The 18,590-nt window shown below is 43.5% G+C and overlaps 1 protein-coding gene across 1 annotated transcript in view; it reads right to left on the reverse strand.

Moving 5' to 3' along the window:
* Positions 1-18,590, reverse strand: part of TNMD (tenomodulin) — a 526,931-nt gene that overhangs the window by 100,182 nt on the left and 408,159 nt on the right. Inside the window, exon 6 of the mRNA XM_069213032.1 lies at positions 2,978-3,138. Within this exon, the coding sequence (XP_069069133.1) occupies positions 2,978-3,138 (161 nt within the window). The remainder of the gene's footprint in view (positions 1-2,977; positions 3,139-18,590) is intronic.

The raw sequence follows: 18,590 nt of genomic DNA on the forward strand, positions 1-18,590 counted from the left end.
GGTCACACATTACTCTTCCATAAAAAGTTTAAATTCCTGTTTTTTTGCTCCTTCATGTGAAAGGTGCTATGCAAATATGGTGTAGTGTGACATTATATACACCAATATGCAGCTAGTAGTTTGTTGCAAAACATGTTTTATGCAGTTAAAAGTAAGTCACTTAAAAAAAAAAATGCTAGAGTTCATAATATGTTGTAACTTGCAAACAGACTCCCGCTTTTGTGTAAAAATAAACATGCTGCCATGAACATCTCTTTTCTGCTATTGAATTGTTATGTCAGGGACAAAGATCTGAAAAGGTGACATGCTAGTTTCCTTTTTAATCTACAGATGTAATAATTAAACTGTATTTGCGCATTCTAGACACTTTTTACAGAGATTGCAGGGTTCAGTGTAGTACATATGAAATAACACACCACAAACTACTACATTATAATGGTATTGCATGGAGGCACTTTTAGGAGCATGGAATTCTGAGGTGATTTTAATATGTATTTATGTGTACAATGGAGGGTTTGGTATGCTATAGATGGGTCCAAAACTGTGCTTAATTTGCAAGAAAATATGTGTCAGGACCCCAGATGTTCTCAGGTGGCCATAACAGCTTGCACCACCCACTGTCTGTGCTGGTGCTGCCAAATTCCAGCACCAAGAATACTAATCATCACACTGATACAAATGTAACAATTTGACTATTCCAGGCCACCCACAATTGCAAAAATGGGTTTGGCCCACTGATAATACTTGTTTAATGTATATTGAGCTATTAAAACGTTACCCAAGTACTGAAATATGAAAATAAGAAATAAGAGCTGACTCCGAGCCCCACCAAACACTTCAAAAATTAAGCACTAGCTTGAAGCCCTTCATTAACATTTGGTCATACCTGCAGGAGGCTGAGCTTATGCCTCAAACCTCCGTTGTCAGATTCAAAGTACTCCAAAGGGAGGATTTCTAGTTCTGGTGTATGTGACTCACTTCTGTCTATAAGAGAGGTGTTTAGGTGACAGCATGCACAGCTGCTTCTGTGTCAAATATTTGAGAGGGCACAGGTGTTTATGGATTTAAACACCAGTGTGTACACACTGCTAAACCAGAGAGAAAGAAGGGTGAGTTGCTCAATGTATTATGACATGCTATACTTTTCATTATGCTTCTGGTTGCAAAGGGCATATTGTGGACTTACCAAAAACATACAGGGGCTTGGAGCGTGCCGTCCTGTCACTCTCGTTTGTGGATGTATGACTTAACAATGCATGCATTTACAACGCATACCTTTATCATGCCTTCATTAGCACACAAGGTCTTTACCATGCATTGCCTGTACAACGCAAGCCTTTACCATGCATATACTTTTACCATGCATGCTTTTACAACACAAGGTAAGTATATAAGATAAGTGAAGATGTATATTACAGCTCCCACCAAGCAAAAGCAAACAGCTATCTCCTGAAGGTGGGCAATATACAAGGTAGCAGGAGCTTGCCCTGGGGGGCACCCCCCCAGGGCCATACATGGCACCAGAGGGGGACTGCATGCCCCCTCCCTTCAAAGAATATATTTGGCGCATGGGAGGTGGTGGGTAAAGGAGCTGGAGGTTCCTCAAAGACCCCCTTTGGTAAATGTTATTGTAGCCACAGAAAGGTGGCAGTTCCTGGGGCCCAGGGGGTTGGCATGGTCCCACATCTTTTTTTTTTCATTTAGCCCTAGGGAGGTGATGGTCTGCAGGTCCAAAGGATGTCTGCACAGCTCCCCGTATAATGCAAAAATTTAGCCCCAGGGAGGTGGTGGCCCCCAGGACCCAGGGAGGTCTACACAGCCCCTGAATATTTTTAAACTATAGCCCTGGGGAGGTGGTGGTCCCCAAGGCCTGGAAGAGTCTGCAGGGCTCACCCTATTTATTTTAATATGTTGCCTAGGGAGATAGTGGGGCCCTGAGGGTCCGAGCGGCCCTGCCTGAACTGTGTTTGTCCCTTGGGATTCCATCCCTTTAGGGCCCAATTTATTTATTTATGGGAGGGGGAGTATGGCCCCCTCCATGGGCCTTATTCAGCCCCAGGGAGCCCATTCATCCCAGGAGCCAATGTATTTATAAGGGGATGGGGCCACACGCCCTGACTACTTGAGCCGTTTTCAGCCCCGAGGACACCATCCCCGGGGCCCATTAAATCAATATGCCAAGGGGGGAATGTGACTTCCTTCCCGAGCCATATTCGGCCCCAGGCACCCAACCCCCTAGACTCAATGGCCTATTGTCAGAGGAGGGTGGCCACACAGCCCCACTCCTCATGCTCTTTTCAGCCCTAGTGCCCAATTTAGTAGTTTTGGGGAGGGGGTGCCCTTGCCATGCACAGCTAATTACCCAATAAATGACATCACTCATGGCATCGTCTATGGCATCATTGACGTTTTCACTGCAACATTTGGAATAAAATTATTAATGAGGGGGCTAATTATAGTAATCTTAGAGCATGAGTTATATTTACTTGAAATAACTCCAACTCTTACTAAAACAGCTGAATTTATATGGTTTTGTGCATGTAAATTCAGAACCTAACTATAACATCCCTCTAACCTTTGTTTTTTTCAGTGAATATATATATATATATATCATACATATGTATATATATCCCCATATATACTTACTTTGTGAAGTAAAGGCATGTGTTGTAAAGGTGTATTTGTGGTAAAGGCTCACATTGTAAAGGCGACATATGATAAAAGGCATTGTGTGGTAATGGATGCGTGGTAAAAGCATTGTAATGTAATACCTGCATTGTAAAGGCTGTTTCCTCTCATTTGCCTGCTTTTTATTCATGTTTAAGCTTGTTTTTATTGCATCTGTTGAATGAGAAATTGTGCCAACAAATAACTAACATCACATGCATCCACACACAAGACATATGCCACATGAACATACTGTGGGTATAGCCATACCAGCAAGAGAAAGCTAAAAATGTATCTTTAAATGACTTACATAATCATTCACCGGCAAGTCTTCCTCAGTAAGGCTACGTCCGTGGCGCTTGCTCCCTGACTTGACTTGGTCTTGTGAATGCACTTCATGATGGGTATTGTCTTTGAGTGGAATGTGATCGGCTATTTCAGGTCCTTCCTCAAAATCCATAAATTCAGCAACTAAAGAGACCAAAATCGACACAGAAACAATCAGCTGATGTGATGATTCAAGCAGACAACTGAAGAGCCATTTTTGCATCATAAATCGTCCTACATTATGTGAATCAGTGCTACATCATAGCATAATGTGGAACCTTATAGGACTCATGGTCAAAGGATTTAATATGGCAGAACTGACGCAGTGCACCGGGATGGTGTAATACTATGTTAATTGAAAAACAAATAGGAAAGCGCAGATGTGAAATTAAGATTTAAATATTTTACTTTCATTCATTCTCTATAGCAGATCAATGTGTTCTAGTAGAGATTAAAAGGTTACGAGTTATGAATTGTGGGGGAAAGGCATAGGAAAACCATAAATGGGATTTTTTTCTGAAAAGATGGTGATAGAAAGTAATAAGTAGAAATGATGGTGGAAATCTCAGTAACAGAATAGACAAAGGCCTGAGTCAGCCACAGTGGATTCAAGATAGATTAGTGTGAAAGAAAAGATTGTCTTCCAGATCGTAAAACATTTTTGAATGACACCATTTCTTGTCCTTGGCTGTAAGTGAAGACAGTGCTTGTTCCAAACACGTTTACTACAGTATTAATAAAACACGATTGTTGAGGTGGTATATGTGAAAAGTATGTGCTAACTTGCCAAGGTCCAATTCTCCCTTCCTGTATCAGTTGCCCACATTTTATAGATTTGAACAGTGAGTAGTCAAGTGGGGGTTTGGACCAGTTTACCCCAAAGAAAAAGACACAAAAGTTGAGAACCCACTTAAATCATTTTTAGAGGTGAAATAAAATTTGAATTATAAACAGGTGATGATTCACCAGTTTCTGATATTTTATTCAAGTGAGATTAATGATTCCAAGCATAGAAGTTGTTCTGAAAATGACAAGAAGAAACAGCCATTTTATAGCAGGTAGTGTCATCGATTTGTCTGTAAATTTCTTGTAGGTAATCCCTTTTGTTAAGAATGACAATGTTGCCTCCCTTATCTGCTTCCTTTATGAGAAAGGAGTTGTTCTTTTGTAGTTCTTGAATTGCTTTTCTTTCTACAAGATTAGTATTGGAAAGGTGATAGTATTGTTTTTTAGTATATTTGCGGTATTGCTGGTCAAGGTCCTCCATCATAGCTGTGCAAAACAAGTCTATAGAATAGCCTGCTGGTAATATAGGAGTGAAAGTTGATTTGATTGGAAGGTCAAAAGCTTGTTGAGATGTCATATCGATGTTAAGTTCTTGGGCTATTTTGGTGAGTGACTGATCTTGTTCCCCAGTATTTGAGAGATTTGTAAGTAATCGTATTGTCTCCAGGTCTTGGACTGTAAAATCAGTGGAAATCTGTTGTTGTTGAGACAGGTTGGATTTGGCTTGTACAGTAGAAAAGAAAGATTTGAGTTTGAGTTTGCGAGTGAATTTCAATAGGTCTATTTTGGTTTGCACTAAATCCCAATGGTGAGTAGGGCAAAAAGAAAGACCCCTGTTCAAGATGTCAAGTTGGGGTGACGATAAAGTTATATCAGATAAATTAACAATTAGTTCTTTGTTTATTCTCTGTGTCTTGCTTTCTTGCTGCGTGCTCTTGTCTGTATACCTAGTGTTTTTGGTTCTTGTGTTGTGATACTTGGTGGTTTTGTGCGACTGTCTTGTGCCGTACAAAGACAATGTCATCTGACTTTTTCGTAAAAATTTACTGTTGGTTTGCTGGATTGGTGTTTGTTTGTTTCTCCCGGTGATTCTATCTCTGAGGAAGGTTGTGTCTCGGAGCAACTGGGTATTTCTGTAGTTGAGTTGGATGCTATAATATTGTCATATTGTTTGCCAAAGGTTTATATTCTTCCTAGTTGGTAGTCGGTTAAGTCACGTCTGGATTTCCTATTTTTTCTCTGAAAAACGTCCTCTTCATATTGATCTACAGTACTGTTGAGAACATCATAGTTCATCACAGAAATATCACCCCAATTAGCTTCCTCAATTTGTTTGTTTAGGGTGCCTTTTTTTTTATTTTATTTTTATTCGGTATGAAAGAATTCATCCATTACAACAAATAATCACCAATACATTTGTTAATATAGCAGTAAAACCATATATAATAAAAACACCCATCAAGAATATAAACATATAAAACCTCATTCATAGAAAACAATAAAATAGAAAACTTCATTCTAAAAACTGTACATTATTACGCCAATAGCTCCCTTCAGGAATGATCCCAGGCCCTTCCACACCAATACATATGAGGCCATTTGCAACCACATAAAAGCAGGACGATATTGCACGAAACCCTTGGGCCTTAGGAGAGGTAATAAAAATCGAGTTCTAAACGGTGAATAAAAAACACAATACAATGTAAAATGGTACAAGGTCTGTTGGGACACCCCATCACAGGGGCAGGGTCTAATACATTTTTCTCCATACTGACCTAGCGGGAAACACAGATTACTTCTGATGATCCCCAAACGGAATCAGGTTATAAGAGACCTTTCCCTCACATCCTTTATCTCTAAGAGATAGCGCTCAGGACCTTCCCACATCTTTAGCATGATGAAATCCCTGATCGATTTTTTCCCTAAGGCCTCCCACTCCCTCCTGGTCTCCTGGATTCTCAGAAAATTATCCTTAACCCATTTCTTATCACAACTAGTCAGGACCTCAGGATGGTCAAACAATTCAGGCCGCCCCAAATCATGAGCCATCTTCCTTATGTGCATCAGCCAGGGAATATTCTTTACATTGTCGCAAGACAAACAATCCCTTAAGATATCCCTATTAAGAGTGGCATGTTCGTTACTCCAATTTGAGATCCATAGCAGAAGGGGAGGCAACTGGATAGTGTCCTGCACAAACTCAAGCTCCAGTTCCAGATGAAGGCAAAAACCAGGGATATTTTGTCCAACTCCCAATAGCCTTCTACAGAACTGATTTTCTTCCACCGTAAGGGCTCGGGTGTCCCTATACCCCCAAAGTGCCGCACCATACAGCAGGACAGGGAGGCATTTCCGCCTATAGATTTCAAGCAAAGGCTTGATAGGTTTACTACCCACCCTTACAGCAAAGTCAAAAGTCGCACCAACTGTTGCATGAAAAAGCGCATCTCTTCTGGCAATACAGGGTTTCCAAGATCATTTCTCATCAAAAATAACCCCTAAGTATGGAAACTCATGGACCCTACTAATAATTTGATCCACCACCCTTAGCTCCCCCACCCTGCTCAAGGGTCTTCCACAAAACATAAAATGTGATTTCTTAAAATTGACCTCTAAACCCAAAGCTGACATAAAGGAGGCATAAGCTCTAACTATTTCCCGGAGACCATTCATAGTGCGGGCCATGAGGACCGCGTCATCCGCGTACGTCAGCACAGGGATATCAGTACCATTCACCTTCTGGACATCCCTACAATGTTCCATCAGAAAATCAGACAATCCATTTGTATATAAAAGGAACAAAGTAGGAGCCAGAACACACCCCTGGCGCACACCCCTTGAAAGCTTAAAAGCCTCTGAGCATTCCCCATTAGGCCCCACCCTCACATTTGCAACCGTCCCAGAATGGAGATATCGGAGCAGCTCTACAATATTAGGATGCAACCCTAGCTGATTTAACCTCTCCCATAAAATAGACCGGTTCACCTTATCAAAGGCACAACTAAGGTCCATAAAAGCAAGATAGAGCGTACCTCTCCTGGCCTGCGTGTATTTGCTGATCATCATCAGTAGGTTGAGACATTGTTCTCGCGTATCGAGGCCTTCCCTAAATCCATACTGGTCCCGGCTTAAAATTCCAGACGCCTTAAAATAATCTGTCCCAGAATCTTCACAGAAGAGTACAGGAGAGAAATAGGGCGATAAGACTTAGGATCATTTCAGTCGCCCTTTTTAAACACTGGGACAATACATGCCAGTCTCCAAGAGGCAGGAATACCCACAGTAACTGCTGCATTGAGGACATTTAAGAGAATAGGTGCCCATAACTGGGGGTTAGCTTTATACAAGTCCATAGGGATCGAATCCGGGCCCGGAGCTTTGTTACTCGCACTACTCTGTATCGCATCCATGACCTCCTGGAGCGAAAACCTAATTGCTAGGTTGGGAGCCATATCATACTCGTTCTCCCAGTTATTTCTTAGGGGAGTACCCTCAAACATTCTACAAAAGTGAATTACCCAAGCCTCCGGGGCGATGTTACAGCCAAGGCCCTCAGATGTTTCTGTTCCAAAGGAACCTCTATTTACCACCTTCCAGAACAAGCCAGGATCCTTCAGAGCTATGGCACGCTCTAACTCTTCCCAGGCTTTATCATTATGTTTTATCTTGCTGTCCCTCAGGGCCCTTTTATACTTCATTCTAGCTTCTCTTATGAGGACCCAATCTCTAGGATGTTTCTTAGTGGCCATCTTCAGGTTTGCCTTTGCAACATAGCAGGTCTTGTCATACCAACCACATTTACGTTTACTGGGGTGGCTGCCTACTGAAAAAAGGCAGTCTCTCACTGCTGCATTTACTACTGTTATTGCATCCATAACAGTTTTAGGATTAGGAGCCACTGTCAAGAGTGTGTCCATAAATAAATGTACATTTTCCCCCACCACCCTTCCTACATCTTTTTGGGAATCCACTTGCTTCCACCCAAGCCGCCTACCCTGGTCCTTTATCTCAACTGCTACAGGCCTACCTCGTCCTAATTTACGTAGGGCCCCAGGGAGTTTAAAGGACACTATAAGGGGATTATGATCACTGAGACACACCCCTAGCACCTCACCCCCAATCACCAGGTCTTTCATAGGTGGAGACACAAAAATATAGTCAATAGTGGATCCAGATCCTCTTCCCACATAGGTTGGGAGTTGATGAGTGCCTACGGCTTCTATATCACAAAAATTCAGAAGGCCCATCTTCCTGAGTTCCTTAATTAGAACCCTGCCTCTGGAGTCCTGCAGACCATCCACTAAGTAATCCTCGCAGTCACAGATAAAGGGATTAACCACAGTACTGAGCCTTCCCAACTTAGCATTAAAACCTCCAGAGACAATAGCACAGAATTCTAGCCCCACCTCCTCCATTCTGTGTTTCAGAACCTGAAGAACGGAGAACAGGGCCCCAATTTGGCACCCCACATCCCACACAGCGTTATAGAAGTTTACCAACAAAATATTAAAGATATTGGAGAAAATTACCCATACCAGCAATATACCTTGGTGATTGCAGTTAATTTGAAAAGCACCCACTATCTTAGAGAGGCGAATTAGTGTAACCAGGCCACCTTTCGAGCGGCCACCAAGAGACTGCACAGCTGGAATTGCAAATCTGTCATACCCGTCCCACACAGACAACCCCTCCGACCAGGTTTCCTGAAGCATGATCACATCATAGTTAACCACACACCTAATCCACGCCTGATCAGATAACTTAGCATCATAGCCCGCAATATTCCATGAAATAAGATTACACTGTGGGGGCACCTCTTCCCGGTATAGCCAGGGTCTCGGCGCATTGTCAGTCCACCCCTTCCAAGGATAAATTACTGTTGGTGACAGTTCTTCTGCTGGTTGCCTGGAGGCTATTCTGACTAAGGGGGGGATTCCTACCAGAGCCAGGAGACACCCCAGCACTCAATTGCATGTGGTCATACAAATAACCCAGAGGGACCATACCTATTGTACCAGCTCTAAGAACAGCAGGACGATAAGTAGAAAGGAGCCTTTGACTCAGGGCTGGATATCTAACATTTATAATAATACAATCTTCATTCCCCACCTTATTTTTGGGCCCGACCCAGCCAATTCTTCTGGCAAACAGAATATCCTTGAAATCCTTACATGAAAAATCACAGTTCTTACTCAACCAATATCCAACCTTATTTGTGAGTTGGGCCGTAGACTCAGTTACCCCAGGGGCAAGAGCAGGTACATTCGTCAACACCACCACATAGGGAGCACAAGCTGGGGGGAGATCCAAACAGGCCAATGAAGGCCTAGCTGTCTGTGGATTCAAATTATCGTTCCCAACCAGCTGTTGGCCAACCCCCCCAGCTGCCACAGAATCAGGATCAGGCTTCCTGCTACAGCTAAGCCTATTGACAATCCTATCCGCCCTTAATAGAGAAGTCGGTGCAGCCGGAGCAATCTGAACACGAGCGCCCTGACCCCCAGAATTTCCAGGATTAACCAATAGCTGAGATGATTTTCCCAGAGGCCCCAACGACCCCGCAGCTTCCTCCGGCAGGAACAACTCCTCACTGGGATGGGATCGCCTGGTCGGGGCCACACATCCACCTACACAGTGCCTCCCTTGACTTCCTTGCACAGATATCAGAGAAACTGCCTTTTCTATGGCCGATAATTTCGCCACAACGGGGATAAAATCTCATGGATCATTTCGCGAAGTTTTGACAATAAAATAGTAACATCACAGCCCAGATGCTGGCAAGGTGCAGGGTCACTGCTTATAACCTTAGGGAGTTCCAAGAGAGATGTTTTTGACTTGGGCATCGATTTCTTTAAGACCTTTTTTTTCCTCAGGGGAGGGCTACATTTATCCATGGAGCAGGCCGGGGGAGAAGATAATAAAAGTCTTTTACTTCTTCTGGAGGGGCCTTGGCCACCAGAACCCTCTATTGACTCTGTTAGCTCAGTTTGAGCAGGCTCTGCAGCAGCCATAACAGCACCTTGGTCTCCCCCCGGATAAGCCACCTCCACATCCAAAACCTCACGAGGATCACTATCTGTTGGGGCCTGACGCCAGTCCTCCAGTTCCATGGATAACCTCCTCTCTGCCAGATCAATCTCCTTCGTTACAACCCCGACAGCTCTTGCGAGGAAGGAATCCAATGTGGTGATGCCACTTCCCTGTCTACTACCGTCACCAGCACCCCCCAATGGACCAGCTATCGGACCTCTTTTCCTGCCCATTTTTACAATAAAAAAGTTTCAATAATAAACAAAACAAACTAATAGATAAAAGTTAAAACTATTAAAAACCCACTAAAAAAGCTCCAAAATATATTCCAAATATTAGTAGATATAAATAGTCACCCTCCACTGGAGATGAAAGAGGGGTGGCCCAGCCCAGCCTCTGACGGGCGAAAGACGGGCCCGACCTTGGCCTGGGCTTTGCCCGGGCGCCGCCCACACGCGTCCCGCGGTAGCGGGAGCGCGATTACAGTTTTAAAGAGCTCCTGCCCTGAACTCAGATGACGCCGCCTCCTCCACTGGCCAACGCGCTTCCCGCGGTAGCGGGAGTGCGATCACAGTTTTAAAGGGCTCCTGCCCTGAACTCAGATGACACCGCCTCCTCCACTGGCCAACGTGCTTCCCAGTGTCTACTTCCTGTCAGTATTTTTCATATTCTTCTTGAGCTATATCTATTAGTTGTCGTACCATGTTATTAGAAGCCATCTGCAAGTTAGCATCCCACTGTTGGAGTCTTTCTTGAGATATGGTGTCAATTGGAGGAAATATTAAAATTCTCAAACCCCGCAGTATGAGGTCATGTTCCTTCCCACCATTTTGATGTTTCCTTTTTGACAGCCCGTTCTAGAGCTAGAAAAGTACTTTTTGCAGAGGACAGGTTTGTAGTATTGAGTTGATTCAAGCCAGCACCAGAGGTATTAAATACTTGGTCAAGTTTGCTACTTCTTTGTTCTCATTTATCAGCACAATTCGGCATATTTATTTATAGATGCAGTTTGTCAAAATGTAAATCATTCATCAGGCTTAAAAGGAGGGAGACATTATATGATACAAACACAAGTTGCCACAGTCCAATTCTCCATTCCTGAATCAGTTGCCCAAATCTTATAGATTTGAACAGTGGTAGTCAAGTGGGGGTTTGGACCAGTTTACCCCAAAGAAAAATTATCAAAAGACACGAAAGTTGAGAACCCACCGAAATCATTTTTAGAGGTGAAATAAAATTTGAATTATAAACAGGCAATGATCCACCAGTTTCTGATATTTTATTCAAGTGAGATTAATGATTCCAAGCATAGAAGTTACACTGAAAATGACAAGAAGAAACAGCCTTTTTATAACAGGTAGTGTCATTGATTTGTCTGTAAATTTCTTGTAGGTAATCCCTTTTGTTAAGAATGACAATGTTGCCTCCCTTATCTGCTTCCTATATGAGAAAGGAGTTGTTCTTTTGTAGTTCTTGAATTGCTTTTCTTTCTACAAGATTAGTACTGGAAGGGAGATAGTATTGTTTTTTAGCATATTTGCGGTATTGCTGGTCAAGGTCATCCATCATAGCTGTAAAAAACAAGTCTATAGAGTTGCCTGCCGGTAATATAGGAGTGAAAGTCGATTTGATTGGAAGGTCAAAAGCTTGATGAGATGTCATTTCGATGTTAACTTCTTGGGCTATTTCGGTGAGGGACCGATCTTGTTCCCCTGTATTTGAGAGATTTGTAAGTAATCGTAATGTCTCCAGGTCTTGGACTGTAAAATCACTGGAAATCTGTTGTTGTTGAGACAGGTTGGATTTGGCTTGTACAGTAGAAAAGAAAGATTTGAGTTTGAGTTTGCGAGTTAATTTAAATAGATCTATTTTGGTTTGCACTAAATCCCAATGGTGAGTAGGGCAAAAAGAAAGACACCTGTTCAAGATGTCAAGTTGGGGTGACAATAAAGTCATATCAGATAAATTAACAATTAGTTCTTTGTTTGTTTTCTGTATCGTGCTTCCTTGCTGACATGACCTCATACCGCGAGGTTTGAGAATGTTAATCTTTCCTCCAATTGAATAAAATATCAGAAACTGGTGGATCATCGACTGTTTATAATTCAAATTTTATTTCACCTCTAAAAATGATTTAAGTGGGTTCTTATCTTTCATATCTTTTGCATATTTGTTATGTGTTGTCTTGTAGTGGCGAACTGTTCTGTTGTTTTTATACTACTGTGTTTTTGTGCTGCTTTATTGCTATGTGATTTTGTTACATTGCAAAGCAGCTGCTGCATTCTGACTGATTTGCTGTGTTGTGACCTCTTATACTTTAAATATGATATTATGTTGCTCTGTGCTATGTTCTGTTGTTAACTTTAGACATGTTAGCAAATGCTGCCACATTTCCAGCCAAAATAAATAAATGCTCTGAAAGCAGTGGTGTAATAAAGTCCCAGGAAACCCCCGATGGACTCCAGGGGGTCCCCTCAGTGCAGTACCCTGCCCTGAGAGTTCCTGAGTGAGTCGAGAGGGCCCTCCCTGCATTTTGCAGGGGTGGTTCCTCAGGTTTCGTTATGCCACTGCCTGAAAGCTCCTGTAATAAGCAACTATTATCACTGCCTAACTGTTGCAAAGACTGACTTGACACTTAGCACTCACAGTGCTTGCTATCGAGAGTTAAACACAGGTCTATTTGGAGCTTTTGTGGTTCACTCTGACAATGATTGTGTTCATTAATTGACTGGGAATTCCACCTCTCGCTGCTAATAACCCAATTTCTTACAGTTGTTCACTAGTTGATTGCCTTGGCTGCAGGAAGGGAGATATAGAGTGAATTAAGGCACAACATTGATGTTTTGGGATTACATTTACTTCCAGTGACTAGTATGTCCATTTTGCAAATTACATTTGAGTCAATGACTACTCATGCAAACCTTTGCCTCTTTTAAGAACAGTTTAAAGCTAATAGTAATCATCAGGGGGTCAGAACACCTTCCAACTGGCAGAGTATCTGGGTGTGATCTGCATACTTTAAAAAATGTTGGCCATGGGATTGGATATGTCTAGCCAAAGGTGCCTCAAAGACACTGCCCTGGTGTACACACTAGCACAGAGGATGGATCCCTCAGAGGTATGGGAAGAATTACCACCCTTTAGTTACACTCCTTAAAAAAGGAGTAGAATAATATTATCACCAAAATGTCAGACTCCTCTTTGCCTGTGCTGTTTGTATCCCATTATTGACACTGTTTTATAGTAGAGTAGGTGCCATGCATTCTGCTTTGTACTTTTTCACCATTATCTAGTTGGGCAGGTGCCATGTCTTCTGCCATACGCTTTAAATTGTTTTCCAGTTGGGAAGGAACAATGTACTCTACTATGCACTTTTTTAGGCATGCTATATATTTTAGTTTGACTGAACTGTTTAGAGATCTATTTAACTGAGTACAAATGCTTTTAATTTATGTGTGCACAAACATGTGGTGCTGCTTAACTAAAAGCCTCTGATTTCTGATGACCTCAATGTTGCCTGAAATGCTTGTTTGTTTTTTATTTGTACAGCTGCCCTACTATTTAATTAAAGGCCTCCATTTCCTGCCCCAGATTAGCTAAAACATTTTTGTTTCCTGCTGACCTTAGGGTTACCTGTTATGCTTGCTTGTTGTTTATTTGTTCAGTCATCTAATCAAAGCTTTCAAACTCAGTCACCTGCTTGGCTTCTTTGATCCATCTTGAGAGGGAGATGTGTCTCTCATCACAACTGTCCTTGGTTCCTGAGCCCTGTTGCCTCATCGACCAGCCAATCAACTAGCCTGTTCCCTTATCTCCTTGACTCTGACTATTGTTTCACCGTTTAATGCTCCAGCTATTCTGTCATATTATACAGACATCAGGTTAGTGCACTAACTGGGCACCTCTAGTTATACCTTAGCAATTCGAGTTTGAATAAGAAAGACTTGGATAAAAGAAAAGGACTAGTTGTGTGAAGAAACACAATGTTAAGGACAGATACATATTTTATCATCATCTGAGCAGAGGATAAAGGGTATGCACTCAGGATTCAGTGTGGGGTCAGTGCTCATGGACCCCTAACACAGACTTGAATTTTTATAGTAATTCTTGCTAGCAATGTTTCATTAAGGACTCACATCTCAGGCTGATTGTAAAGCATTCAAGTATGGTTGTCTGAAATGACTGTGTTCTTATCGCAGAGTACCTCTCCTGACTGAAGGAGTGTGCATTGCCCCTAGAATTTGAGGGGTCCTGCTCATAAGGATTAACACTCACCCACCATCCTGTTCATGCTCCAGGTATACCAGACCCATTTTTCTCTCTCTCTCTCTCTCTCTCTCTCTCTCTCTCTCTCTCTCTTTCTCTCTCTCTTTTTCTCTTTCTCTCTCTTTCTCCTCTCTCTCCCCCTTCCTCTCTCCCACCCTCGCTCTCTCTCTTTTTCGGATGAGTGCCCCTTGGTGTGACTCCTCCAGTGCCCTATTCCGAAAGATACTGTATCAATAATGTATGGTTGACTAAGGTAAATCCAGCTCATCAATCCAATAGGATTACTGAATTGAAGAATGCTGTCATGAGCTGAAAAGCATAAAACACTCAAGACTACTAGTAGACCCATTTGTTTGCCTCCACTAGGTACAAATCTAGCTTAGCATTCTCCAAATAGTCATGGTCTCCAAGTATATTTGAAGCTGGCTGGCCACATGATTTCCTTAATCTTGGTTAAAGCTGTCAGTAAAAAAATAGGGCAGTAGAGAAAGCATTTCAAGATCTCAAGAGTGTAGCGGGACAACTACTGCCTTTCATATTATTAAGAGCAGTGACAGGTAAAAGCTTTATAAACAGAATCTGCAATAGGAGTGCTGGCCTATTTAAGTACGCACTCCAGGTTGTTTTAAATCTGTGTGTTAGAGAAACATTTGTGATCAGAATATTGTTATGATATGAGTTTATTTCATAATGCTTATGTAATATTACGATATAATAACTATTTTAAAAGTAGAAATAGTATATTTTGTTTTCTTTTGCGGCCCTGAGAATGTGCCTCGAAACATGGGTTGGGAAAAGGTGGTGCAAATATATATTTCCCGATTGGAATCATTTACTAAACCATTTGCTTTAGCTTTGAACTTGCCTCCTTAACTTGCATTAGACTCTGCATTTATTACTAGTGGACAGCACGTTTTACAGTGGAAGCACCGTCAGCGCTAGGGTATGTTTGTTTCTATTCCTCCAAAACACACAGAATGTTTATTAACCGCTTAGGTGCGGGCGTCGGCCACTGGCCGACGCCCACACACCCTCCCTGGTGCGGGTCACGACCAGTGGCCGACACCAGGAAGGGTATCAATAAATCCTCGGGTGCGTCGCACCCGAGGATTTATTATTTTTTTTAAACCCCCCCCGGGAGACACGGAAGCTTCCGTGTCTCCCCCCGCCCCCCCACCCGCCCCTTTGTGACGTCAGCGCGCCTCGCGGCGCGCTGACGTTGCAAAGGTGTTTTCCCCATCAAAGCAGGAAGCAGCCTTGCGGCCGCTTCCTGCTTTGATGGGGAAAACGGCCTTTCTCACGTTCGGGAAGGCCTCGTAAGAAAGGGGAGTGTCTCCCCTTTCTTACGAGGCCTTCCTGAAAGTGTTTCCTTTCTTACGAGGCCTTCCTGAAAGTGTTTCCTGGCCCCCGATCGCAGCTGTGCTGCGATCGGGGGCCAGGAAACAATTTCAGGTTTCCTGGCCCCCCGATCGCAGCACAGCTGCGATCGGGGGGCCAGGAAACACTTTGAAAATGCCTCGTAAGAAAGGGGAGACTCTCCCCTTTCTTACGAGGCCTTCTCAAACTGTTTCTGGCCCCCGATCGCAGCTGTGCTGCGATCGGGGGCCAGAAACAGTTTGAGAAGGCCTCGTAAGAAAGGGGAGAGTCTCCCCTTTCTTACGAGGCCTTCTCAAAGTGTTTCCTGACCCCCGATCGCAGCACAGCTGCGATCGGGGGCCAGGAAACACCACTAGACGCCAGGGATTTCACTTTGGGGGGGCGGCCCCCTCGGAAAACGGGCCGCCCCCCCGGGGCATAATTAATAAAAAAAAAAAAAGGTAGGTGCCCCCTGGGCGGGGGGGGGGGGGGGCGATCGCGCCCCCCCCCCCTCCCCTCCAGGGGATTGTTTTAAAAAAAAAAAAAATAATAATAAAAAAAAATGACAGGGGGTCGCCCGTGGGCAGGGTGACCCCCTGTGGGGGCAATTTTTTTTTTAGATGTTGTAGGGTTTCCCTGGGGGCCATTTTGGCCCCCAAGGAAACCATACAACAACTAAAAAAAATAGATCTATATATAGATCTATATTTATATATCTATGTAGATAGATATATCTATGTACATGGATATATCTATAGATATATCTATGTACATATATATATATATATATATAGAGGTAGATCTATATATACCAAAGAGATTTATAAAGTGTGCTACTCACCTGTGAGGGTCTCAAGGCGCTTGGGGGGGGCGGGGGGAGGGAAAGGGGCTGGGAGGTTCACTGTTCGAAAAGCCAGGTTTTGAGGCCCTTCCTGAAAAGAAGTAGGTTTTGGGTCTTGCGAAGGTGGGTTGTGAGGGCGTTCCAGGTTTTGGGTGCAAGGTAGGAGAAGGATCTGCCCCTGGTGGTGGTGTTTGATGCGGGGGACAGAGGCGAGAGAGAGGTCAGCTGAGCGGACGTTTCGTGTGGGGGTGTGGAAGGTGACTCTCGTTGAGGTAGGCAGGGCCTGTGTTGTGGAGTGATTTGTGTGCGAGGATGAGGATCTTGAAGGTGATCCTTTTGTCAATGGGGAGCCAGTGGAGGGATTTGAGGTGTGGAGAGATGTGTTCGTGTCGGCGGAGGTCGAGGATGAGTCGTGCTGCTGAGCTCTAGATGCGTGTAGTTTGCGCTTGAGTTTTAGAGTGGTGCCGGCGTAGAGGGCGTTTCCGTAATCAAGCCTGCTGCTGATGTGTGCGTGAGTGACAGTTTTTCTGGTCTCTGTGGGGATCCATTTGAATGTTTTTCAGTTTACGGAGTGTGTTGAAGCATGAGGAGGTGAGAGCGTTGATTTGTTGGGTCATCGAGAGGGAGGAGTCTAGGATGATGCTGAGGTTGCGTGCGTGGTTGGCGGGGGTGGGTGCAGGGCCTAGCGTGGTGGGCCACCATGAGGGGTCCCAGGTGTTTTTGTGTGGGCCAAAGAGGATTATTTCGGTTTTGCTTGAGTTGAGTTTCAGGTGATTGGCTGTCATATATATATCACTTTTGTCAATATGTGTGTGGTTTCCCTGGGGGGAAAAGGGTCCGACTTGTCTAGTGGCAGTTTTAGTGCCATAAAGAAGCGCAGAAGGTTTATATGCCTACTGCAAAGAGCAAATCTGTATTTTATGTAAATAGCTGAGTACATTAGCAAAGTCTATGGAGAGATGAAGGGCACTTTTGCTGGGTGGTAATGAGGGAATCCGAGGAGGAGGGAGTGGGAGCACCAATAATGATTGTTGGACTGGGCGCAGGAGGTGCTAAAGACTGTGACGAATGGTATGTGACAAGGTGTTTTTTGAGTGTCTTGAAAGTACGTGCTGATTGAGGGCAGAAGCGCAGGTAAGGTGGCCTCTACTGTTGCACGTATCTCACACACCATCGATTTTGTGACTGTCTACGTAGGCTAGTGTTTTAGAGCAACAGTTTAGCCAATAGCAGAGATGGCATCTTGATGGATGACTGCTGCCTACACTCGGGTTATAGAGGACCGCTCTGACATAGGATCAGAGACTGAGACATCAGATACTGAGACAGCATCTGAGGGATAGGACAATGGCGCAGACTCTGGGAGTGATTTTTCAGTCAGAGGAGTCCCATTCGATAACTCCTCTTCCAGTACATTATGAGGGAGGTGATGAGGACAGTCCTGCTGTCCCTTCGCAAGCTGTTTGTGCAACTGGGTAATAGTGGGTTAGGCCAACCCAGAAAGCAGGTGAATGCGGCGGCAAGCAGAGAGAGAGTGCTCTCTTGGGAGCTCCCCAATTTAGTTCCGCCCCAAATTCCACCACCCAAATCATATTGTGGAGACATCAAAATTATCCATGGCAAAACAAACTGGTTTTGTAAGGCAGGCACCTGTGTTTTTGGTCCTGGATTCGGCGGCCATATAGAGAAACACACTAAACCCAAACATTTCTGGAAACTAGACATTCGGGGGAGTCCACAGAGGTGTGACTTGTGTGGCTTCCCCAAAGTTTTCTTACCCAGAATACCCTGCAAAGCTGAAATGTTGAAAAAAAACTCAATTTTTCTCGCATTTCTTGTCAAAGCCCAGCTCACCTGAGTTCTTGTTCAGTTCTGATGGAGGTTGAAGACAATCCGACCCCACCCTGAAACTGCTTGTTCCAGCACACTAGTTTTTAACACAGTGCACTAAGAACAGAAGCTCAAGGGTAGGGGGGAAGTGGATAAAATAAAAAAAAGAGACAACACCGTTCTTGCGTTTCCACTGTTGAAGTGCTGCACAAATCTGTGGCCCTTTCTGACTTCTGTAGAAACTGGTGCCTAATGAAACATAAACAAAGAACAGATAAGTGCAACCTATTCCTAAATGGGTTCCTGACTATCCCTTTATTTATTAGAAATTCTCTTCTAAAAGTACCTCTTGGATCCTGGTCTCGAGTTTCCAGGTTTGGAATGTGTTACTGCTCTGGGATGTGCTTTCTATTACTGTAAAGCTTCTAAAACATTAAACAAATACCGTTATCAGAATTACCAATATCAAACATTCATCTTAATATAA

This window comes from Pleurodeles waltl, chromosome 2_1 (genome assembly GCF_031143425.1).
Source record: "Pleurodeles waltl isolate 20211129_DDA chromosome 2_1, aPleWal1.hap1.20221129, whole genome shotgun sequence".
Lineage (NCBI taxonomy): Eukaryota > Metazoa > Chordata > Amphibia > Caudata > Salamandridae > Pleurodeles > Pleurodeles waltl.